Consider the following 19,411-nt stretch of genomic DNA (forward strand, 5'->3'; position numbering starts at 1 on the left):
CAGCAGTTCCATCCCAGGGTTCCAGCAGTTCCATCCCAGGGCTCCAGCAGTTCCATCTCAGGGTTCCAGGAATTCCATTTATGACTCATTGCATTCTATCACATCCCAAACCTCTAACCTCTGATCTCCCGCTGGAGAACACTAGAGGTAGGATGGATTTCATGCTGGATGGAGTTGAATAAAACATCCTGGAGCCGCTGGGTTGAGAAGGGAAAGTATTATTGTCAACATTATTTTTGTGGAATGGGCACACTGACTGGAGCAGGCAAAGAACCCCTCCCCTATTCTCCCTAGTCAGTGGTTCCTTCCAAGGTGCACAGAGCACAGAGATGCCTGGGCAGGATGCTAGATACTCTAGTGGGTGCAGTATCGTCAGTATTGTCAGTATCGTCAGTGGGGGAGAGAGTGTAGAGCGACACACACAGCGTTTGATTAGTGTTCAGCTGCAGGTGAAGGGCGATATGCATGTCTGTAAATGATTGTGATCAAGCTATGTAGCCTGTTGATTCCTTCTTGATGAATAAAACAATGTGGTTTGTCTGTAACACTAGCCAGCTGGCAATTTGATGAAGTTGGCTTTAGCTAGACATCTAGATAGGTTCCCCATGGTCCTGACCTCATGACTAGCCACCAGGCCATTTCAGGCTATGGATCAAGTTAGAGTAGCTTGTCTAAATATATTAGCTGGCATGGCTGCTATCAAGTTGTACTTTTAGAAATGCAAGGAGGACTTAAATGTACTGCTTTCCTTTCAATATTTTATTCAGATAACTGCCCGAAGCTAAAGGCAGGATCTGGCATTTCCAGAGCCCGACCGCGACCCCGACCCCGACCGCGACCCCTGACCCCGACCCCCTGGCACTCTGTTTGATAAGCCGAGTAATGGGGCTGGTGAAATGGAACCACAGTGACATTCAGAGATACAGATTGACAGGCATTTAGATTTAGATAGGTATTTTAGATAGCTCTTTTCAACACTGAAATTACAACACATAGATACATACATGTGTATTGTTATACTGTACAGTGTGCCAGTTGTACTAATCTCCATCAGGAATAGAAGTTCTGAAAGAATCTATGTGCATACTTCATTAAAATGACAATTGAACAGGTGTGAAGGTTAGATAACCCAGAAAGATAGACATATGTTTGCCCTAGAACTAGGAATAATGATGATGACTGCAGGAACGAAGCTGTTACAGGTGTTTGAAAAATAAAAAATTCTCTAACCACTTCCCCCTCCATTCTCACGTACTTCATGCCCCGTCTAAAATAATGGGTGCATGACACACACACACACACACACACACACACAGACACACACACACACACACACACACACACACACACACACACACACACACACACACACACACACACAGCTCCAACGAGGCCAGGTTATTTGGCCGAAGATTAAACAAATCTTTAGCATCAGAGAAGAGGGGGGGGGGGGAGTACGAGAGACAAAAAGAGGGAGAGAGAAAGAGAGAGAGGGGGGCAAAGAGGAAGGGAATGAACTGAAGAGGAGAGGAGAGAAGAGAAGAGAAGAGAAGAGGAGGGGAGGGGAGAGGAGAGGAGAGGAGAGGAGAGGAGAGGAGAGGAGAGGAGAGGAGAGGAGAGGAGAGGAGAGGAGAGGAGAGGAGAGGAGAGGAAAAGCAATCTGGTATGAAGAGAAGAGTTACAGTATATGTCAGTACTACAGATCTACACAGACAGAAACACACACACACATACAGTCGTGGCCAAAAGATTTGAGAATGACACAAATATTAATTTCCACAAAGTTTGCTGCTTCAGTGACTTTAGATATTTTTTGTCAGATGTTACTATGGAATACTGAAGAATAATTACAAGCATTTCAAAGGTGTCAAAGGATTTTATCGACAATTACATGAAGTTGATGCAAAGAGTCAATATTTGCAGTGTTGACCCTTCTTTTTCAGGACCTCTGCAATCCGCCCTGGCATGCTGTCAATTAACTTCTGGGTCACATCCTGACTGATGGTAACCCATTCTTGCATAATCAATGCTTGGAGTTTGTCAGAATTTGTGGGGTTTTGTTTGTCCACCCGCCTCTTGAGGATCGACCACAAATTCTCAATGGGATTAAGGTCTGGTGAGTTTCCTGGCCATGGACCCAAAATATCGATGTTTTGTTCCCCGAGCCACTTAGTTATCACTTTTGCCTTATGGCAAGGTGCTCCATCATGCTGGAAAAGGCATTGTTCATCACCAAACTGTTCCTGGATGGTTGGGAGAAGTTGCTCTCGGAGGATGTGTTGGTACCATTCTTTATTCATGGCTTTGGTACCATTCTTTATTCATTCTTTATTCATTGTGAGTGAGCCCACTCCCTTGGCTGAGAAGCAACCCCACACATGAATGGTCTCAGGATGCTTTACTGTTGGCATGACACAGGACTGATGGTAGTGCTCACCTTCTCTGGACAAGCTTTTTTCCAGATGCCCCAAACAATCGGAAAGGAGATTCATCAGAGAAAATTACTTTACCCCAGTCCTCAGCAGTCCAATCCCTGTACCTTTTGCAGAATATCAGTCTGTCCCTGATGTTTTTCCTGGAGAGAAGTGTCTTCTTTGCTGCCCTTCTTGACACCAGGCCATCCTCCAAAAGTCTTTGCCTCACTGTGCGTGCAGATGCACTCACACCTGCCTGCTGCCATTCCTGAGCAAGCTCTCTACTGGTGGTGCCCCGATCCAACAGCTGAATCAACTTTGGGAGACGTTCCTGGCGGTTGCTGGACTTTCTTGGGAGCCCTGAAGCATTCTTCATAACAATTGAACCGCTCTCCTTGAAGTTCTTGATGATCCGATAAATGGTTGATTTAGGTGCAATCTTACTGGCAGCAATATCCTTGCCTGTGAAGCCCTTTTTGTGCAAAGAAATGATGACGGCACGTGTTTCCCTGCAGGTAACCATGGATGACAGAGGAAGAACAATGATTCTAAGCATCACCCTCCTTTTGAAGCTTCCAGTCTGTTATTCAAACTCAATCAGCATGACAGAGTGATCTCCAGCCTTGTCCTCGTCAACACTCACACCTGTGTTAACGAGAGAATCACTGACATGATGTCAGCTGGTCCTTTTGTGGCAGGGCTGAAATGCAGTGGAAATGTTTTTTGGGGATTCAGTTAATTTGCATGGCAAAGAGGGACTTAGCAATTAATTGCAATTCATCTGATCACTCTTCATAACATTCTGGAGTATATGCAAATTGCCATCATACAAACTGAGGCAGCAGACTTTGTGAAAATGTATAATTGTGTCATTCTCAAAACTTTTGGCCACGACTGTATACGCACACACACACAGCTGTGGACACATCCTAATGAGCGTTCTGTTGCCTGAACGTAAATATCCTGTCCTCACGCATCGGTATCGGACTGGACAACCCTCACTCTTCCCAAGGCTATGCCTGTGTGTCTCTGTGTGTGTGTGTGTGTGTGTGTGTGTGTGTGTGTGTGTGTGTGTGTGTGTGTGTGTGTGTGTGTCTCTGTGTGTGTGTGTGTGTGTGTGTGTGTGTGTGTGTGTGTGTGTGTGTGTGTGTGTGTGTGTGTGTGTGTGTGTGTGTGTGTGTGAGAGAGTCAGGGGTATTCATTATGAACAGAGCCAGAGAATCATTTAAAGCAGTTTTTTGGAGTCTTAAAAACCTCTCCTACTGGCAAACCTCTCCTCTTTGTTCTAAATGGTCTCTATGTTGATAGCAACAAAAACAACTAGAACCAATCCTGGAAGATCTGATCTATTTGATTTACACTTAACATAAAGGTTAGTGTATACGAGTCAGTTGATTCTCTGGAAGAGAGAATGAACCGATAGCTTGTGGTGGTGGTGGTGATGTCACTGGGCAGTGTCATCTTTATTTAGACAGATAACATTCTCTCTCTCTCTCTCTCTCTCTCTCTCTCTCTCTCTCTCTCTCTCTGTCTCTCTGTCCTACTCTCTCTCTCTCTCTCTCTGTCCTACTCTCGCTCTCTCTCTCTCTCTCTCTCTTTCTATCTCTGGTCTACTCTCTCTCTCTCCCTCTCTCCCTTTCTCTCCGTCTCTCTCTCTCTCTCTCTCTGTCCTACTCTATCCAATTAATTCATTCATTCATTAATTCTCTCTCTCTCCCTCTCTCCCTTTCTCTCCGTCTCTCTCTCTCTCTCTCTCTGTCCTACTCTATCCAATTCATTCATTCATTAATTAATTCTCTCTCTCTCTCTCTCTCTCTCTCTCTCTCTCTCTCTCTCTCTCTCCTTCTTCCTCTCTCTCCCCCTCACACATTTTGGAGAACAAAAGACTGTTTTAGCATAAAAATAAAATGGCTCCAAGACATCCCCTCTCCATGTATATGTGTGTGTGTGTGTGTGTGTGTGTGTGTGTGTGTCAGGGGATTTCCTTATAAATGGACATTCTGGAGCCAGAGAATCACTAGTTCAGAGTCTCTAGCTGCTTGTAAAACGTCTGCTTGTGTCACTCCAGGAAAATAGAGAATTCCTTCTACTACTCTGACATGGTGTAACATGAATCAACAATGAAGCCCCCCCAAACGAAAACATAGCTTGACGGGCTATACGGTCGAGGTGTTCCTCACTTCAGGAGAGTAATGAGGGAATAGGGGAAAAGAGATTGTGAAAGAGAGAGAGAGGGAGACAGAGAGAGAGACAGAGAGAGAGAGAGAGAAACAGAGACAGAGAGAGAGAGAGAGAGAGAGAGAGTCAACATTAGTATGGATATAACTTCACACCAAAGTTGTTATTGTTGACGAGAGCCCCTTCAGAACTATCAGAATGTTGTCAGGAGAGGACAGGGAAAGACTAGGTGGACAGACAGGGATAAGGAGACAGGGAGAGGACTAGGTGGACAGACATGGCTAAGGAGACAGGGAGAGGACTAGGTGGACAGACAGGGATAAGGAGACAGGGAGAGGACTAGGTGGATAGACAGGGATAAGGGGACAGGGAGAGGACTAGGTGGACAGACAGGGATAAGGAGACAGGGAGAGGACTAGGTGGACAGACAGGGATAAGGGGACAGGGAGAGGACTAGGTGGACAGACAGGGATAAGGGGACAGGTTATCTACACATGCACGCCGCACACACTCACCCACCCATCCACACACACACACTAATTCACTCACACACTCACCCACTCATCCACACACACACTAATTCACTCACACACTCACCCACTCATCCACACACACATTCATTAACTCACACACTCACCCACTCATCCACACACACATTCATTAACTCACACACTCACCCACTCATCCACACACACATTCATTAACTCACACACTCACCCACTCATCCACACACACATTCATTCACTCACACACTCACTCAATCACTCACACATGCCGTGGGGGCCCAAAAAAGGCCTCAAATATATAACATATACATATTTAATATATCCCCCGACACACGGGTTATCCCCATGCCCACCTGTTGACTCGTACCCCGTAGAGGCTGATCAAAACCTCTCTGAAACCTAAAACACAGACAGCTCCATATGTCTCCCCCTCCTCTCTCTCTCCCACACGTTTTCCCCTCCTCTCTCTCCCACCCCTCTCTCTCCCCCACATGTCTCACCCCTCTCCATTACAGTATGACTCACAGGGAATAGAGGGGGTACATCTTGACCCCCCACCTTATGCACCACATACATACACACACACACACGAAGGGGCCTAAAGAAAGGCCTTGAAAGAGGCCAATCCACCCTATATGACTCAACGTGAATCAAGGGGGCCTGCTCTGACTACCACTGAACCCAACACACACACACACACACACACACAGCTAGACTTAGTAAATTGTGAGGATTAGAACACTACTCACACACTTCTTTCTGTTCAGACATACTATGTTCCCCAAATACCCTATTCCCTATATAGTGCACTACTATTGCCCAGAGCCCTAGTCCCTATATAGTGCACTACTATTGACCAGAGCCCTAGTCCCTATATAGTGGTATTACTATTGACCAGAGCCCTAGTCCATATATAGTGCACTATTTTTGACTTGAGCCCTATTCCCTATATAGTGCACTACTTTTGACCAGGGTCCATAGGGAATAGGGTGCCAATAGGGACAGGAAAGATGCGGACATGTTCTGCTGACTGGAGTTAGTTGACATACTTGCTGACTGACTCGCTCTCTCTCTCTCTCTCTCTCTCTCTCTCTCTCTCTCTCTCTCTCTCTCTCTCTCTCTCTCTCTCTCTCTCAATTCAATTCAATTCAATTCAATTCAATTCAATTCAATTCAAGGGCTTTATTGGCATGGGAAACATGTGTTAACATTGCCAAAGCAATCTCTCTCTCTCTCTCTCTCTCTCTCTCTCTCTCTCACACACTCCCTGTCTTTCTCTTTCTCTGACTCTCCTTCCTCTCTCTCCTTTCTCTCTCTCTCTTTATCTGTCTCTCTCCTTTCTCTCTCTCTTTCTCTCTCTGTCTCTCTCCTCTCTCTCTCTCTCTCTCTCTGTCTCTCTCTCTCTCTCTCTCTCTCTCTCTCTCTCTCAACAACCACCCATGGCATGAACATATGCTGATGACTTGACTTATATACAGGTGTTGACATACTTGTTGGTTGACATACTTGTTGACTGACTCGCATGTTGACATGACTTACTTAAGGTACAGAAAATGTCTCTCTCGCGCGCGCTCTCTCACGCTCTCTCCTGCTCTCTCTCTCTCTCTCTCTCCTGCTCTCTCCTGCTCTCTCTCGCGCTCTCGCTCGCTCTCGCTCGCTCTCGCTCGCTCTCTCTCGCTCTCTCCTGCTCTCTCCTGCTCTCTCTCTCTCTCTCCTGCTCTCTCCTGCTCTCTCTCTCTGTCTCTCTCCTGCTCTCTCTCGCTCTCTCGCGCTCTCTCTCGCGCTCTCTCTCGCGCTCTCTCTCGCAATCTCTCCTGCTCTCTCCTGCTCTCTCTCCTGCTCTCTCTCTCTCTCTCCTGCTCTCTCTCTCTCTCTCTCTCCTGCTCTCTCTCTCTCTCTCTCGCTCTCTCCTGCTCTCTCTCTCTCTCTCTCCTGCTATCTCTCTCTCTCTCTCTCTCTCTCTCTCTCTCTCTATCTCTCTCTCAATTCAATTCAATTCAAGGGGCTTTATTGGCATGCAGATAAAAATGTACAGTAACATTACACATACAGAAGTTTCAAAAGAATAAAGACATTTCAAATGTCATATTATGTTATTATTATTATTATTATTATTATTATTAATATTATTATTATGGGATACAGTGTTGTAACGATGTACAAATGGTTAAAGTACAAAATGGAAAATAAATAGGGGTTGTATTTGTTCTTCACTGGTTAACCTTTTCTTGTGGCAACAGGTCACAATTCTTGCTGCTGTGATGGCACACTGTGGTATTTCTCTCTCTCTCAAACCTTGAACACATTTAGGCCTATCACTCCTTCCTCTATGCTGCCCTAAAACAACTTCACACATGAAAAGCTATAATATGTTATGTGAGAGTGACTGGGACCAGAAATCGGCCCTGGCATTTCTAACACACCGTCCCAATTCTAACACACCGTCCCAATTCTAACACACCGTCCCAATTCTAACACACTGGCCCAATTCTAACACACTGGCGCAATTCTAACACACTGGCCCAATTCTAACACACTGGCCCAATTCTAACACACCGTCCCAATTCTAACACACCGTCCCAAATCTAACACACCGGCCCAATTCTAACACACTGGCCCAATTCTAACACACCGTCCCAATTCTAACACACCGTCCCAATTCTAACACACCGTCCCAATTCTAACACACTGGCCCAATTCTAACACACTGTCCCAATTCTAACACACCGTCCCATTTCTAACACATCGTCCCAATTCTAACACACTGGCCCAATTCTAACACACTGGTCCAATTCTAACACACCGTCTCAATTCTAACACACGTCCCAATTCTAACACACCTTCCCAATTCTAACACACCGTCCCAATTCTAACACACTGGCCCAATTCTAACACACCGTCCCAATTCTAACACACCGTCCCAATTCTAACACACTGGCCCAATTCTAACACACTGTCCCAATTCTAACACACCGTCCCATTTCTAACACATCGTCCCAATTCTAACACACTGGCCCAATTCTAACACACTGGTCCAATTCTAACACACCGTCCCATTTCTAACACACTGGCCTAATTCTAATACACCGTCCCAATTCTAACACACTGGCCCAATTCTAACACACTGTCCCAATTCGAACACATCGTCCCAATTCTAACACACTGGCCCAATTCTAACACACTGGCCCAATTCTAACACACTGTCCCAATTCTAACACACCGTCCCATTTCTAACACATCGTCCCAATTCTAACACACTGGCCCAATTCTAACACACTGGTCCAATTCTAACACACCGGCCCAATTCTAACACACTGGCCCAATTCTAACACACCGTCCCAATTCTAACACACCGTCCCAATTCTAACACACCGTCCCAATTCTAACACACTGGCCCAATTCTAACACACCGTCCCAATTCTAACACACCGTCCCAATTCTAACACACTGGCCCAATTCTAACACACTGTCCCAATTCTAACACACCGTCCCATTTCTAACACATCGTCCCAATTCTAACACACTGAACCCAATTCTAACACACTGGTCCAATTCTAACACACCGTCTCAATTCTAACACACCGTCCCAATTCTAACACACCGTCCCAATTCTAACACACCGTCCCAATTCTAACACACTGGCCCAATTCTAACACACCGTCCCAATTCTAACACACCGTCCCAATTCTAACACACCGTCCCAATTCTAACACACTGGCCCAATTCTAACACACTGTCCCAATTCTAACACACCGTCCCATTTCTAACACATCGTCCCAATTCTAACACACTGGCCCAATTCTAACACACTGGCCCAATTCTAATACACCGTCCCAATTCTAACACACTGGCCCAATTCTAACACACTGTCCCAATTCGAACACACTGGTCCAATTCTAACACACCGTCCCAATTCTAACACACTGGCCCAATTCTAATACACCGTCCCAATTCTAACACACTGGCCCAATTCTAACACACTGTCCCAATTCGAACACATCGTCCCAATTCTAACACAATGGCCCAATTCTAACACACTGGCCCAATTCTAACACACCGTCCCAATTCTAACACACTGGCCCAATTCTAACACACTGTCCCAATTCTAACACATCGTCCCAATTCTAACACATCGTCCCAATTCTAACACACTGGCCCATTTTTCCCCCCCTCAAGGCCCCCCATTATTAGCCAGACAATTATCATTTTGTTCAACAACAACAAGTTAGATAGGCCCAGTGTGCTAAAAATGGACCAGCCCATCTGGAATTTGCCCTAAATGCCAAATGGCCCGTTCACACCTGGAAAGCCCTACTGCTCATACAGACACCAGGAAAACCTCTATGTGGGCTACCACTCAAACAGACACCAGGAAAACCTCTATGCGGGCTAACACTCAAACAGACACCAGGAAAACCTCTATGTGGGCTACCACTCAAACAGACACCAGGAAAACCTCTATGTGGGCTAACACTCAAACAGACACCAGGAAAACCTCTATGTGGGCTACCGCTCAAACAGACACCAGGAAAACCTCTATGTGGGCTAACGCTCAAACAGACACCTCTATATACACTATACACATCTATATACACACATCTATATACACATCAATATTCACATCTATATACACATCTATATACACATCAATATTCACATCTATATACACTATACACATCAATATTCACATCTATATACACTTTACACATCTATATACACTATACACATCAAAATACACATATATATACACATCTATATACACATCTATATACACATCAATATTCACATCTATATACACATCTATATACACATCTATAAACACATCTATATACACATCTATATACACTATACACATCAATATTCACATCTATATACACATCTATATACACATCAATATTCACATCTATATACACATCAATATTCACAACTATATACACATCAATATTCACATCTATATACACATCTATATACACATCTATATACACTATACACATCAATATTCACATCAATATTCACATCTATATACACTATACACATCAATATTCACATCTATATACGCATCAATATTCACATCAATATTCACATCAATATTAACATCAATATTCACATCTATATACACATCTATATACACATCTATATACACATATATATACACTATACACATCAATATTCACATCTATATACACATCTATATACACATCAATATTCACATCTATATACACTATACACATCAATATTCACATCAATATTCACATCTATATACACATCTATATACACATCTATATACACTATACACATCAATATTCACATCTATATACACATCTATATACACATTAATATTCACATCTATATACACATCAATATTCACATCTATATACACTATACACATCTATATACACACATCTATATACACATCAATATTCACATCTATATACACATCTATATACACATCAATATTCACATCTATATACACTATACACATCAATATTCACATCTATATACACTTTACACATCTATATACACTATACACATCAAAATACACATATATATACACATCTATATACACATCTATATACACATCAATATTCACATCTATATACACATCTATATACACATCTATATACACATCAATATTCACATCTATATACACATCAATATTCACATCTATATACACATCTATATTCACATCTATATACACATCAATATTCACATCTATATACACTTTACACATCTATATACACTATACACATCAAAATACACATATATATACACATCTATATACAAATCAATATTCACATCTATATACACATCTATATTCACATCTATATACACATCTATATATCGTGCTTCTTCACCTGCATTGCTTGCTGTTTGGGGTTTTAGGCTGGGTTTCTGTACAGCACTTTGAGATATCAGCTGATGTACGAAGGGCTATATAAAATAAATTTGATATACACATCTATATACACATCAATATTCACATCTATATACACATCTATATTCACATCTATATACACTATACACATCAATATTCACATCTATATACACATCTATATACACATCTATATACACATCTATATACACTATACACATCAATATTCACATCTATATACACATCTATATTCACATCTATATACACATCTATATACACTATACACATCAATATTCACATCTATATACACTTTACACATCTATATACACTATACACATCAAAATACACATATATATACACATCTATATACACATCTATATACACATCAATATTCACATCTATATACACATCTATATACACATCTATAAACACATCTATATACACATCTATATACACTATACACATCAATATTCACATCTATATACACATCTATATACACATCAATATTCACATCTATATACACATCAATATTCACAACTATATACACATCAATATTCACATCTATATACACATCTATATACACATCTATATACACTATACACATCAATATTCACATCAATATTCACATCTATATACACTATACACATCAATATTCACATCTATATACGCATCAATATTCACATCAATATTCACATCAATATTCACATCAATATTCACATCTATATACACATCTATATACACATCTATATACACATATATATACACTATACACATCAATATTCACATCTATATACACATCTATATACACATCAATATTCACATCTATATACACTATACACATCAATATTCACATCAATATTCACATCTATATACACATCTATATACACATCTATATACACTATACACATCAATATTCACATCTATATACACATCTATATACACATTAATATTCACATCTATATACACATCAATATTCACATCTATATACACTATACACATCTATATACACACATCTATATACACATCAATATTCACATCTATATACACATCTATATACACATCAATATTCACATCTATATACACTATACACATCAATATTCACATCTATATACACTTTACACATCTATATACACTATACACATCAAAATACACATATATATACACATCTATATACACATCTATATACACATCAATATTCACATCTATATACACATCTATATACACATCTATATACACATCAATATTCACATCTATATACACATCAATATTCACATCTATATACACATCTATATTCACATCTATATACACATCAATATTCACATCTATATACACTTTACACATCTATATACACTATACACATCAAAATACACATATATATACACATCTATATACAAATCAATATTCACATCTATATACACATCTATATTCACATCTATATACACATCTATATATCGTGCTTCTTCACCTGCATTGCTTGCTGTTTGGGGTTTTAGGCTGGGTTTCTGTACAGCACTTTGAGATATCAGCTGATGTACGAAGGGCTATATAAAATAAATTTGATATACACATCTATATACACATCAATATTCACATCTATATACACATCTATATTCACATCTATATACACTATACACATCAATATTCACATCTATATACACATCTATATACACATCTATATACACATCTATATACACTATACACATCAATATTCACATCTATATACACATCTATATTCACATCTATATACACATCTATATACACTATACACATCTATATACACATCTATATACACATCTATATACACATCTATATTCACATCTATATACACATATATATACACTATACACATCTATATACACATCTATATACACTATACACATCTATATACACATCTATATACACTATACACATCAATATTCACATCTATATACACATCTATATTCACATCTATATACACTATACACATCAATATTCACATCTATATACACATCTATATACACTATACACATCTATATACACATCTATATACACATCAATATTCACATCAATATTCACATCAATATTCACATCTATATACACATCAATATTCACATCAATATTCACATCTATATACACATCTATTTTCACATCTATATACACATCTATAAACACATCTATATACACATCAATATTCACATCTATATACACATCTATATACACATCTATATACACATCTATATACACTATACACATCTATATACACATCAATATACACTATACACATCTATATACACACATCTATATACACATCAATATTCACATCAATATTCACATCAATATTCACATCTATATACACATCAATATTCACATCAATATTCACATCTATATACACATCTATTTTCACATCTATATACACATCTATATACACATCTATATACACATCTATATACACATCAATATTCACATCTATATACACATCTATATACACATCTATATACACAACAATATACACATCTATATTCACATCTATATACACATCTATATACACATCTATATACACATCAATATACACATCAATATTCACATCTATATACACTATACACATCTATATACACATCAATATACACTATACACATCTATATACACACATCTATATACACATCAATATTCACATCAATATTCACATCAATATTCACATCTATATACACATCAATATTCACATCAATATTCACATCTATATACACATCTATTTTCACATCTATATACACATCTATATACACATCTATATACACATCTATATACACATCAATATTCACATCTATATACACATCTATATACACATCTATATACACATCAATATACACATCTATATTCACATCTATATACACATCTATATACACATCAATATACACATATATATACACATCTATATACACATCTATATTCAAATCACTACAAGAAAAGTAAAAGACAATCATAGAAAACAATTATATTTTTCAGTAAAAGGTGAAATCACATTCCTTTCCTTTCCCTCTTACTTGTATGTCTCTTTGCAGGCTGCAAACAAGGTGGATCTCGGCCACCTTGGTAGTTTGGATGGAACTGAAGAACGGACCTGAATGTTCATTTTGAAGGACTTATTATCAAACTTGATCATATCTTATTTAACACAATTATACGCTATTATACATAATAACAAGCAGCAAGTTTCGGTTTCGTACCATAATTCATCCATAATGACTTCGTATTTCTGTCTGTCTGTCAGTCATTCTCTCTCGCGCTCTGTCTGTTTATATCTGTCTCTATCTCTCTCTCTTTTTGTCTGTCCATCTGTCTCTGTCTCTCATTCTCTCTCTCTGTCTGTCTTTTTGTCTGTCCATCTGTCTCTATCTCGCTTTCTCTCTTTCTGTCTTTTTGTCTGTCCATCTGTCTCTATCTCGCTTTCTCTCTCTCTGTCTGTATTTTTGTTTACGTCCACCTGTCTCTGTCTCTCATTCTCTCTCTCTCCCTCCATTCTCTCTGCCAGCACACCCATCACCTTCCATCATCAGTTAGATTAGACTACATTATAAAGAAATGTCTGTGTCAGCATGATATGGATATCAGGTTTACTCTGTTGCAATCAATATGTTCTATAATCTGGTTAAATGTTATTACCATGTTCATTACTTTGTGTTATGTATAATGGTTAAATGGTGTTGGTCTTTGGAAGCCGAACTCTGGGTTATAGTCAGCCTATAGCTATTTAGATCAAACTCGTGTGGCACAAAATTGCATTTAGCCTACCTTTCAAAACCTATATTATCCAGATTACAGACTATACTTTTGCTGCAAAAGTTTTGCTGTTATACTGTGGTTATGAATTGGCGACCTTAAACTGTTAGGCTATACGTGATTTGTCTATAAATAATCTAACACAAATAACATGTTTGGCCACTGTTGCTAGAGAGACATTTAACCATATTACATTTTGCGTAATGTGTGCACAAGCAAAATCCATAGGTCACACCATTTCCTGAAACTGTAAAAATCCTGCGTAAAGTTCATCCACACAGGGCTGGAATATCGTCAACAAGTTTCATCAAGAAGTTGGTGTTGCATGTAAATGTCCGCGGCAAAGCCAACTGTCTGCGGCCAAGAAAACACTCCTCTCCCTTCATCCCGTTTCCTTCATTGCCCAATCCCCAGAACAAAAACAAACTCCTTACCTGTGATATCGACATATTCAGGTAGACGAACAGACCTGTAGTAGAAGCAATCTGTAGAACGACCACCACAATCACCACCATAGCGACCCACATCTTGGACGGCGCGGCATCGCGACGCGTGTTTGCCGCTGCCGTCGTGGCCGGGACCATCATATACGTGGTGGATTCGCTGCTGACGCTTCTGAAGTAATCCTGCTGCTGCTGTAGACTGTTCGGCGTGGCCATGGTGGCATTCCCGACGCATGAGTATCCTTAAAAAAAACACAACAAAGAAGTCGCTGACCGGACGGGTAAATTAAATCAATGTCTAAGCTAAACGAGTGTGTCTCCTGCTTTTCCGATTCCGAAAGAGTCCTTCCATTCAGTTTTGAGTGGGAGGAGAAAGCAGGGTAAACACTCCTATTCCTTCCTCTTTGGCACGATGACTGCTGTGCAAGGCGAGTTGAGAAAGAAAGTTGTCTGGGGCAAGCCACGTTCCGGAGAGATAGAGAGAGAGAGAGAGAGATAGAGAGAGAGGGAGATAGAGAGAGAGAGAGAGCGGCTGAGAAAGTGCAGAGTGCAGACTGAGGAAGAGAGAGAGAGATAGAGATTTTAAATGTCTTCATTCTTTTGGAACTTCTGTGAGTGTAATGTTTACTGTTCATTTTTATTGTTTATCTCACTTTGTTTATTATCTACTTCACTTGCTTTGCCAACGTTAACATATGTTTCCCATGCCAATGAAGCACTTAAATTGAATCAAATTGAGAGAGAGCGAGAGAGAGAGTCATGCCAGTGCTCTGAACAGAATTGGACTAGAGAGGACAAATATTTAGCCAACACTCTGTTGGTTATTAATGTGGAAAACTTGCCTTGATTAAATATTTGAACTTTCCAGAAAACATTACACGCCACCCCCTTGACAAAAGCGTATATATTATTGTTAGTAGGTGGAGGGGGGCGTTTGAAATGCATGGGGATTTTATTTTTTACACATGGTCTTTTAAAAGTGTTTTTTTTCATCTAACATTGATTTATCCACCAAGATGATCCGTTTAGGCCATGTAAAACTAAAAGGAAACATTTACAGGAAAATAAACGTCTTTCATCACAAACACATGCACTCTCAATGAAGATATAAAGTTGCATTTGAAAGGACTGATAAAGATGGGAACAGAGAAGTGACTGCTTTTAGTGGTGTTGAAGTCTGAAATGTACATACACTTAGTGTATGTAAACTAGTTTTAATGACTCTAAGTGTATGTAAACTAGTTTTAATGACTCTAAGTGTATGTAAACTAGTTTTAATGACTCTAAGGTTGGAGTCATTAAAACTAGTTTACATACACTTAGGTTGGAGTCATTAAAACTAGTTTACATACACTTAGGTTGGAGTCATTAAAACTAGTTTACATACACTTAGGTTGGAGCCATTAAAACTAGTTTACATACACTTAGGTTGGAGTCATTAAAACTAGTTTACATACACTTAGGTTGGAGTCATTAAAACTAGTTTACATACACTTAGGTTGGAGTCATTAAAACTAGTTTACATACACTTAGGTTGGAGCCATTAAAACTAGTTTACATACACTTAGGTTGGAGTCATTAAAACTAGTTTACATACACTTAGGTTGGAGCCATTAAAACTAGTTTACATACACTTAGGTTGGAGTCATTAAAACTAGTTTACATACACTTAGGTTGGAGTCATTAAAACTAGTTTACATACACTTAGGTTGGAGTCATTAAAACTAGTTTACATACACTTAGGTTGGAGTCATTAAAACTAGTTTACATACACTTAGGTTGGAGTCATTAAAACTAGTTTACATACACTTAGGTTGGAGTCATTAAAACTAGTTTACATACACTTAGGTTGGAGTCATTAAAACTAGTTTACATACACTTAGGTTGGAGTCATTAAAACTAGTTTACATACACTTAGGTTGGAGTTATTAAATCTAGTTTACATACACTTAGGTTGGAGTCATTAAAACTAGTTTACATACACAGGTTGGAGCCATTAAAACTAGTTTACATACACTTAGGTTGGAGTCATTAAAACTAGTTTACATACACTTAGGTTGGAGTCATTAAAACTAGTTTACATACACTTAGGTTGGAGTCATTAAAACTAGTTTACATACACTTAGGTTGGAGTCATTAAAACTAGTTTACATACACTTAGGTTGGAGTCATTAAAACTAGTTTACATACACTTAGGTTGGAGTCATTAAAACTAGTTTACATACACTTAGGTTGGAGTCATTAAAACTAGTTTACATACACTTAGGTTGGAGTCATTAAAACTAGTTTACATACACTTAGGTTGGAGTCATTAAAACTAGTTTACATACACTTAGGTTGGAGTTATTAAATCTAGTTTACATACACTTAGGTTGGAGTCATTAAAACTAGTTTACATACACAGGTTGGAGCCATTAAAACTAGTTTACATACACTTAGGTTGGAGTCACTAAAACTAGTTTACATACACTTTGGTTGGAGTCATTAAAACTAGTTTACATACACTTAGGATGGAGTCATTAAAACTAGTTTTTCAACCACTCCACACATTTCTTGTTAATAAACTATAGTTTTGGCAAGTCGGTTAGGACATCTACTTTGTGAATGACACAAGTAATATTTCCAACAATTGTTTACCTACAGATTATTTCACTTATAATTCACTGTATCACAATTCCAGTGGGTCAGAAGTTTACATACACTAAGTTGACTGTATCTTTAAACAGCTTGGAAAATTCCAGAAAATTATGTTATGGCTTTAGAAGTTTCTGATAGGCTAATTGACATCATTTTAGTCAATTGGAGGTGTACCTGTGGATATATTTCAAGGCCTACTGTCACGCCCTGACCATAGTTTGCTTTGTATGTTTATAGGTTTTGTTTGGTCAGGGTGTGATCTGAGTGGGCATTCTATGTTGTATGTCTAGTTTGTCTGTTTCTGTGTTTGGCCTGATATGGTTCTCAATCAGAGGCAGGTGTTAGTCGTTGTCTCTAATTGGGAACCATATTTAGGTAGCCTGTTTTGTTATTGTGGGTTGAGGGTGATTGTCTATGTTAGTTGCTTGTGTCAGCACATTTCGTATATAGCGTCACGGTCGTTGTTCATTTATTGTTTTGTTCAGTTTACTTTGTGTTTTCGTCATCCATTAAAATTATGGATTCACACCACGCTGCGCTTTGGTCCGCTTCTTACGACGATCGTGACAGAATCACCCACCACAAAAGGACCAAGCGGCGTGGTAACGGGCAGCAGCAGCGATGTCAGGATTTCTGGACATGGGAGCGAGATCTGGACTGTGTCACTACTTGGGAGGAGATAGACAGGTGGTCGGTCGACCCAGGGAGAGTGCCGTAGCCCGCCTAGGATTATCTGGAGCAGTGTGAAGAGGGATACCGGCGAATGGAGTCAGCACGGCGGTGTGGTAGGAAGCCTGAGAGGCAGCCCCAAAAAGCCGGCTCTACGCATCTGGTCTCCAGTGCGTCTCCTTGGTACATGGCACCAACCTTACGCATGGTGTCCCCGGTTCGCCTGCACAGCCCAGAGTGGGCTATTCCACCTCGCCGCACTGGCCTGGCTGACAGGCTTGGTGCTCAAGAGCTTCAGTGCGCCTGCATGGTCTGGTCTATCCAGTGCCACCTCCACGCACCAGCCCTCCGGTGGCAGCCCCCCGCACCAGGCCTGTCCGGAGCCGCCAGAGTCTCCCGCCTGTCCGGAGCCGCCAGAGTCTCCCGCCTGTCCGGAGCCGCCAGAGTTTCCCGCCTGTCCGGAGCCGCCAGAGTTTCCCGCCTGTCCGGAGCCGCCAGAGTTTCCCGCCTGTCCGGAGCCGCCAGAGTCTCCCGCCTGTCCGGAGCCGCCAGCCAGCCAGGAACTGCCAGAGCCGCCAGCCAGCCAGGAACTGCCAGAGCCGCCAGCCAGCCAGGAGCTGCCAGAGCCGCCAGTCAGCCAGGAGCTGCCAGAGCGGTCAGCCAGTCCTGAGCTACCCTTCAGTCCTGAGCTACCATTCAGTCCCCAGCTGCCCCTCAGTCCGTGAGTTGCCCCTCAGTCCCGAGCTGCCCCTCAGTCCCGAGCTGCCCCTCAGTCCAGTGGGGCCCTTTAGTAAGGTTGCCAGTCCAAGGTCGGTGGCGAGGGTCGCCGTTCCTAGGAGGCCACAGAAGCGGACTAAGACTATGGTGGAGTGGGGTCCACGTCCAGCACCAGAGCCTCCACCGCGGACAGATGCCCACCCAGACCCTCCCCTATAGGTT

General features: G+C 40.5%; 1 protein-coding gene across 1 annotated transcript in view; it reads right to left on the reverse strand.

The window, feature by feature from the left end:
- The window catches only part of LOC110531417 (tumor necrosis factor ligand superfamily member 10), a 55,041-nt gene extending 39,445 nt beyond the window's left edge, over window positions 1–15,596 (reverse strand). Inside the window, exon 1 of the mRNA XM_036987268.2 lies at window positions 15,158–15,596. Coding sequence (XP_036843163.2) covers window positions 15,158–15,382 — 225 coding nt within the window. The 5' untranslated portion in view covers window positions 15,383–15,596. The remainder of the gene's footprint in view (window positions 1–15,157) is intronic.
- Window positions 15,597–19,411: the final 3,815 nt, after the last annotated feature.

This window comes from Oncorhynchus mykiss, chromosome 9, assembly GCF_057628025.1.
Source record: "Oncorhynchus mykiss isolate SJ-2025 chromosome 9, ASM5762802v1, whole genome shotgun sequence".
In the NCBI taxonomy this organism is placed as follows: Eukaryota; Metazoa; Chordata; class Actinopteri; order Salmoniformes; family Salmonidae; genus Oncorhynchus; species Oncorhynchus mykiss.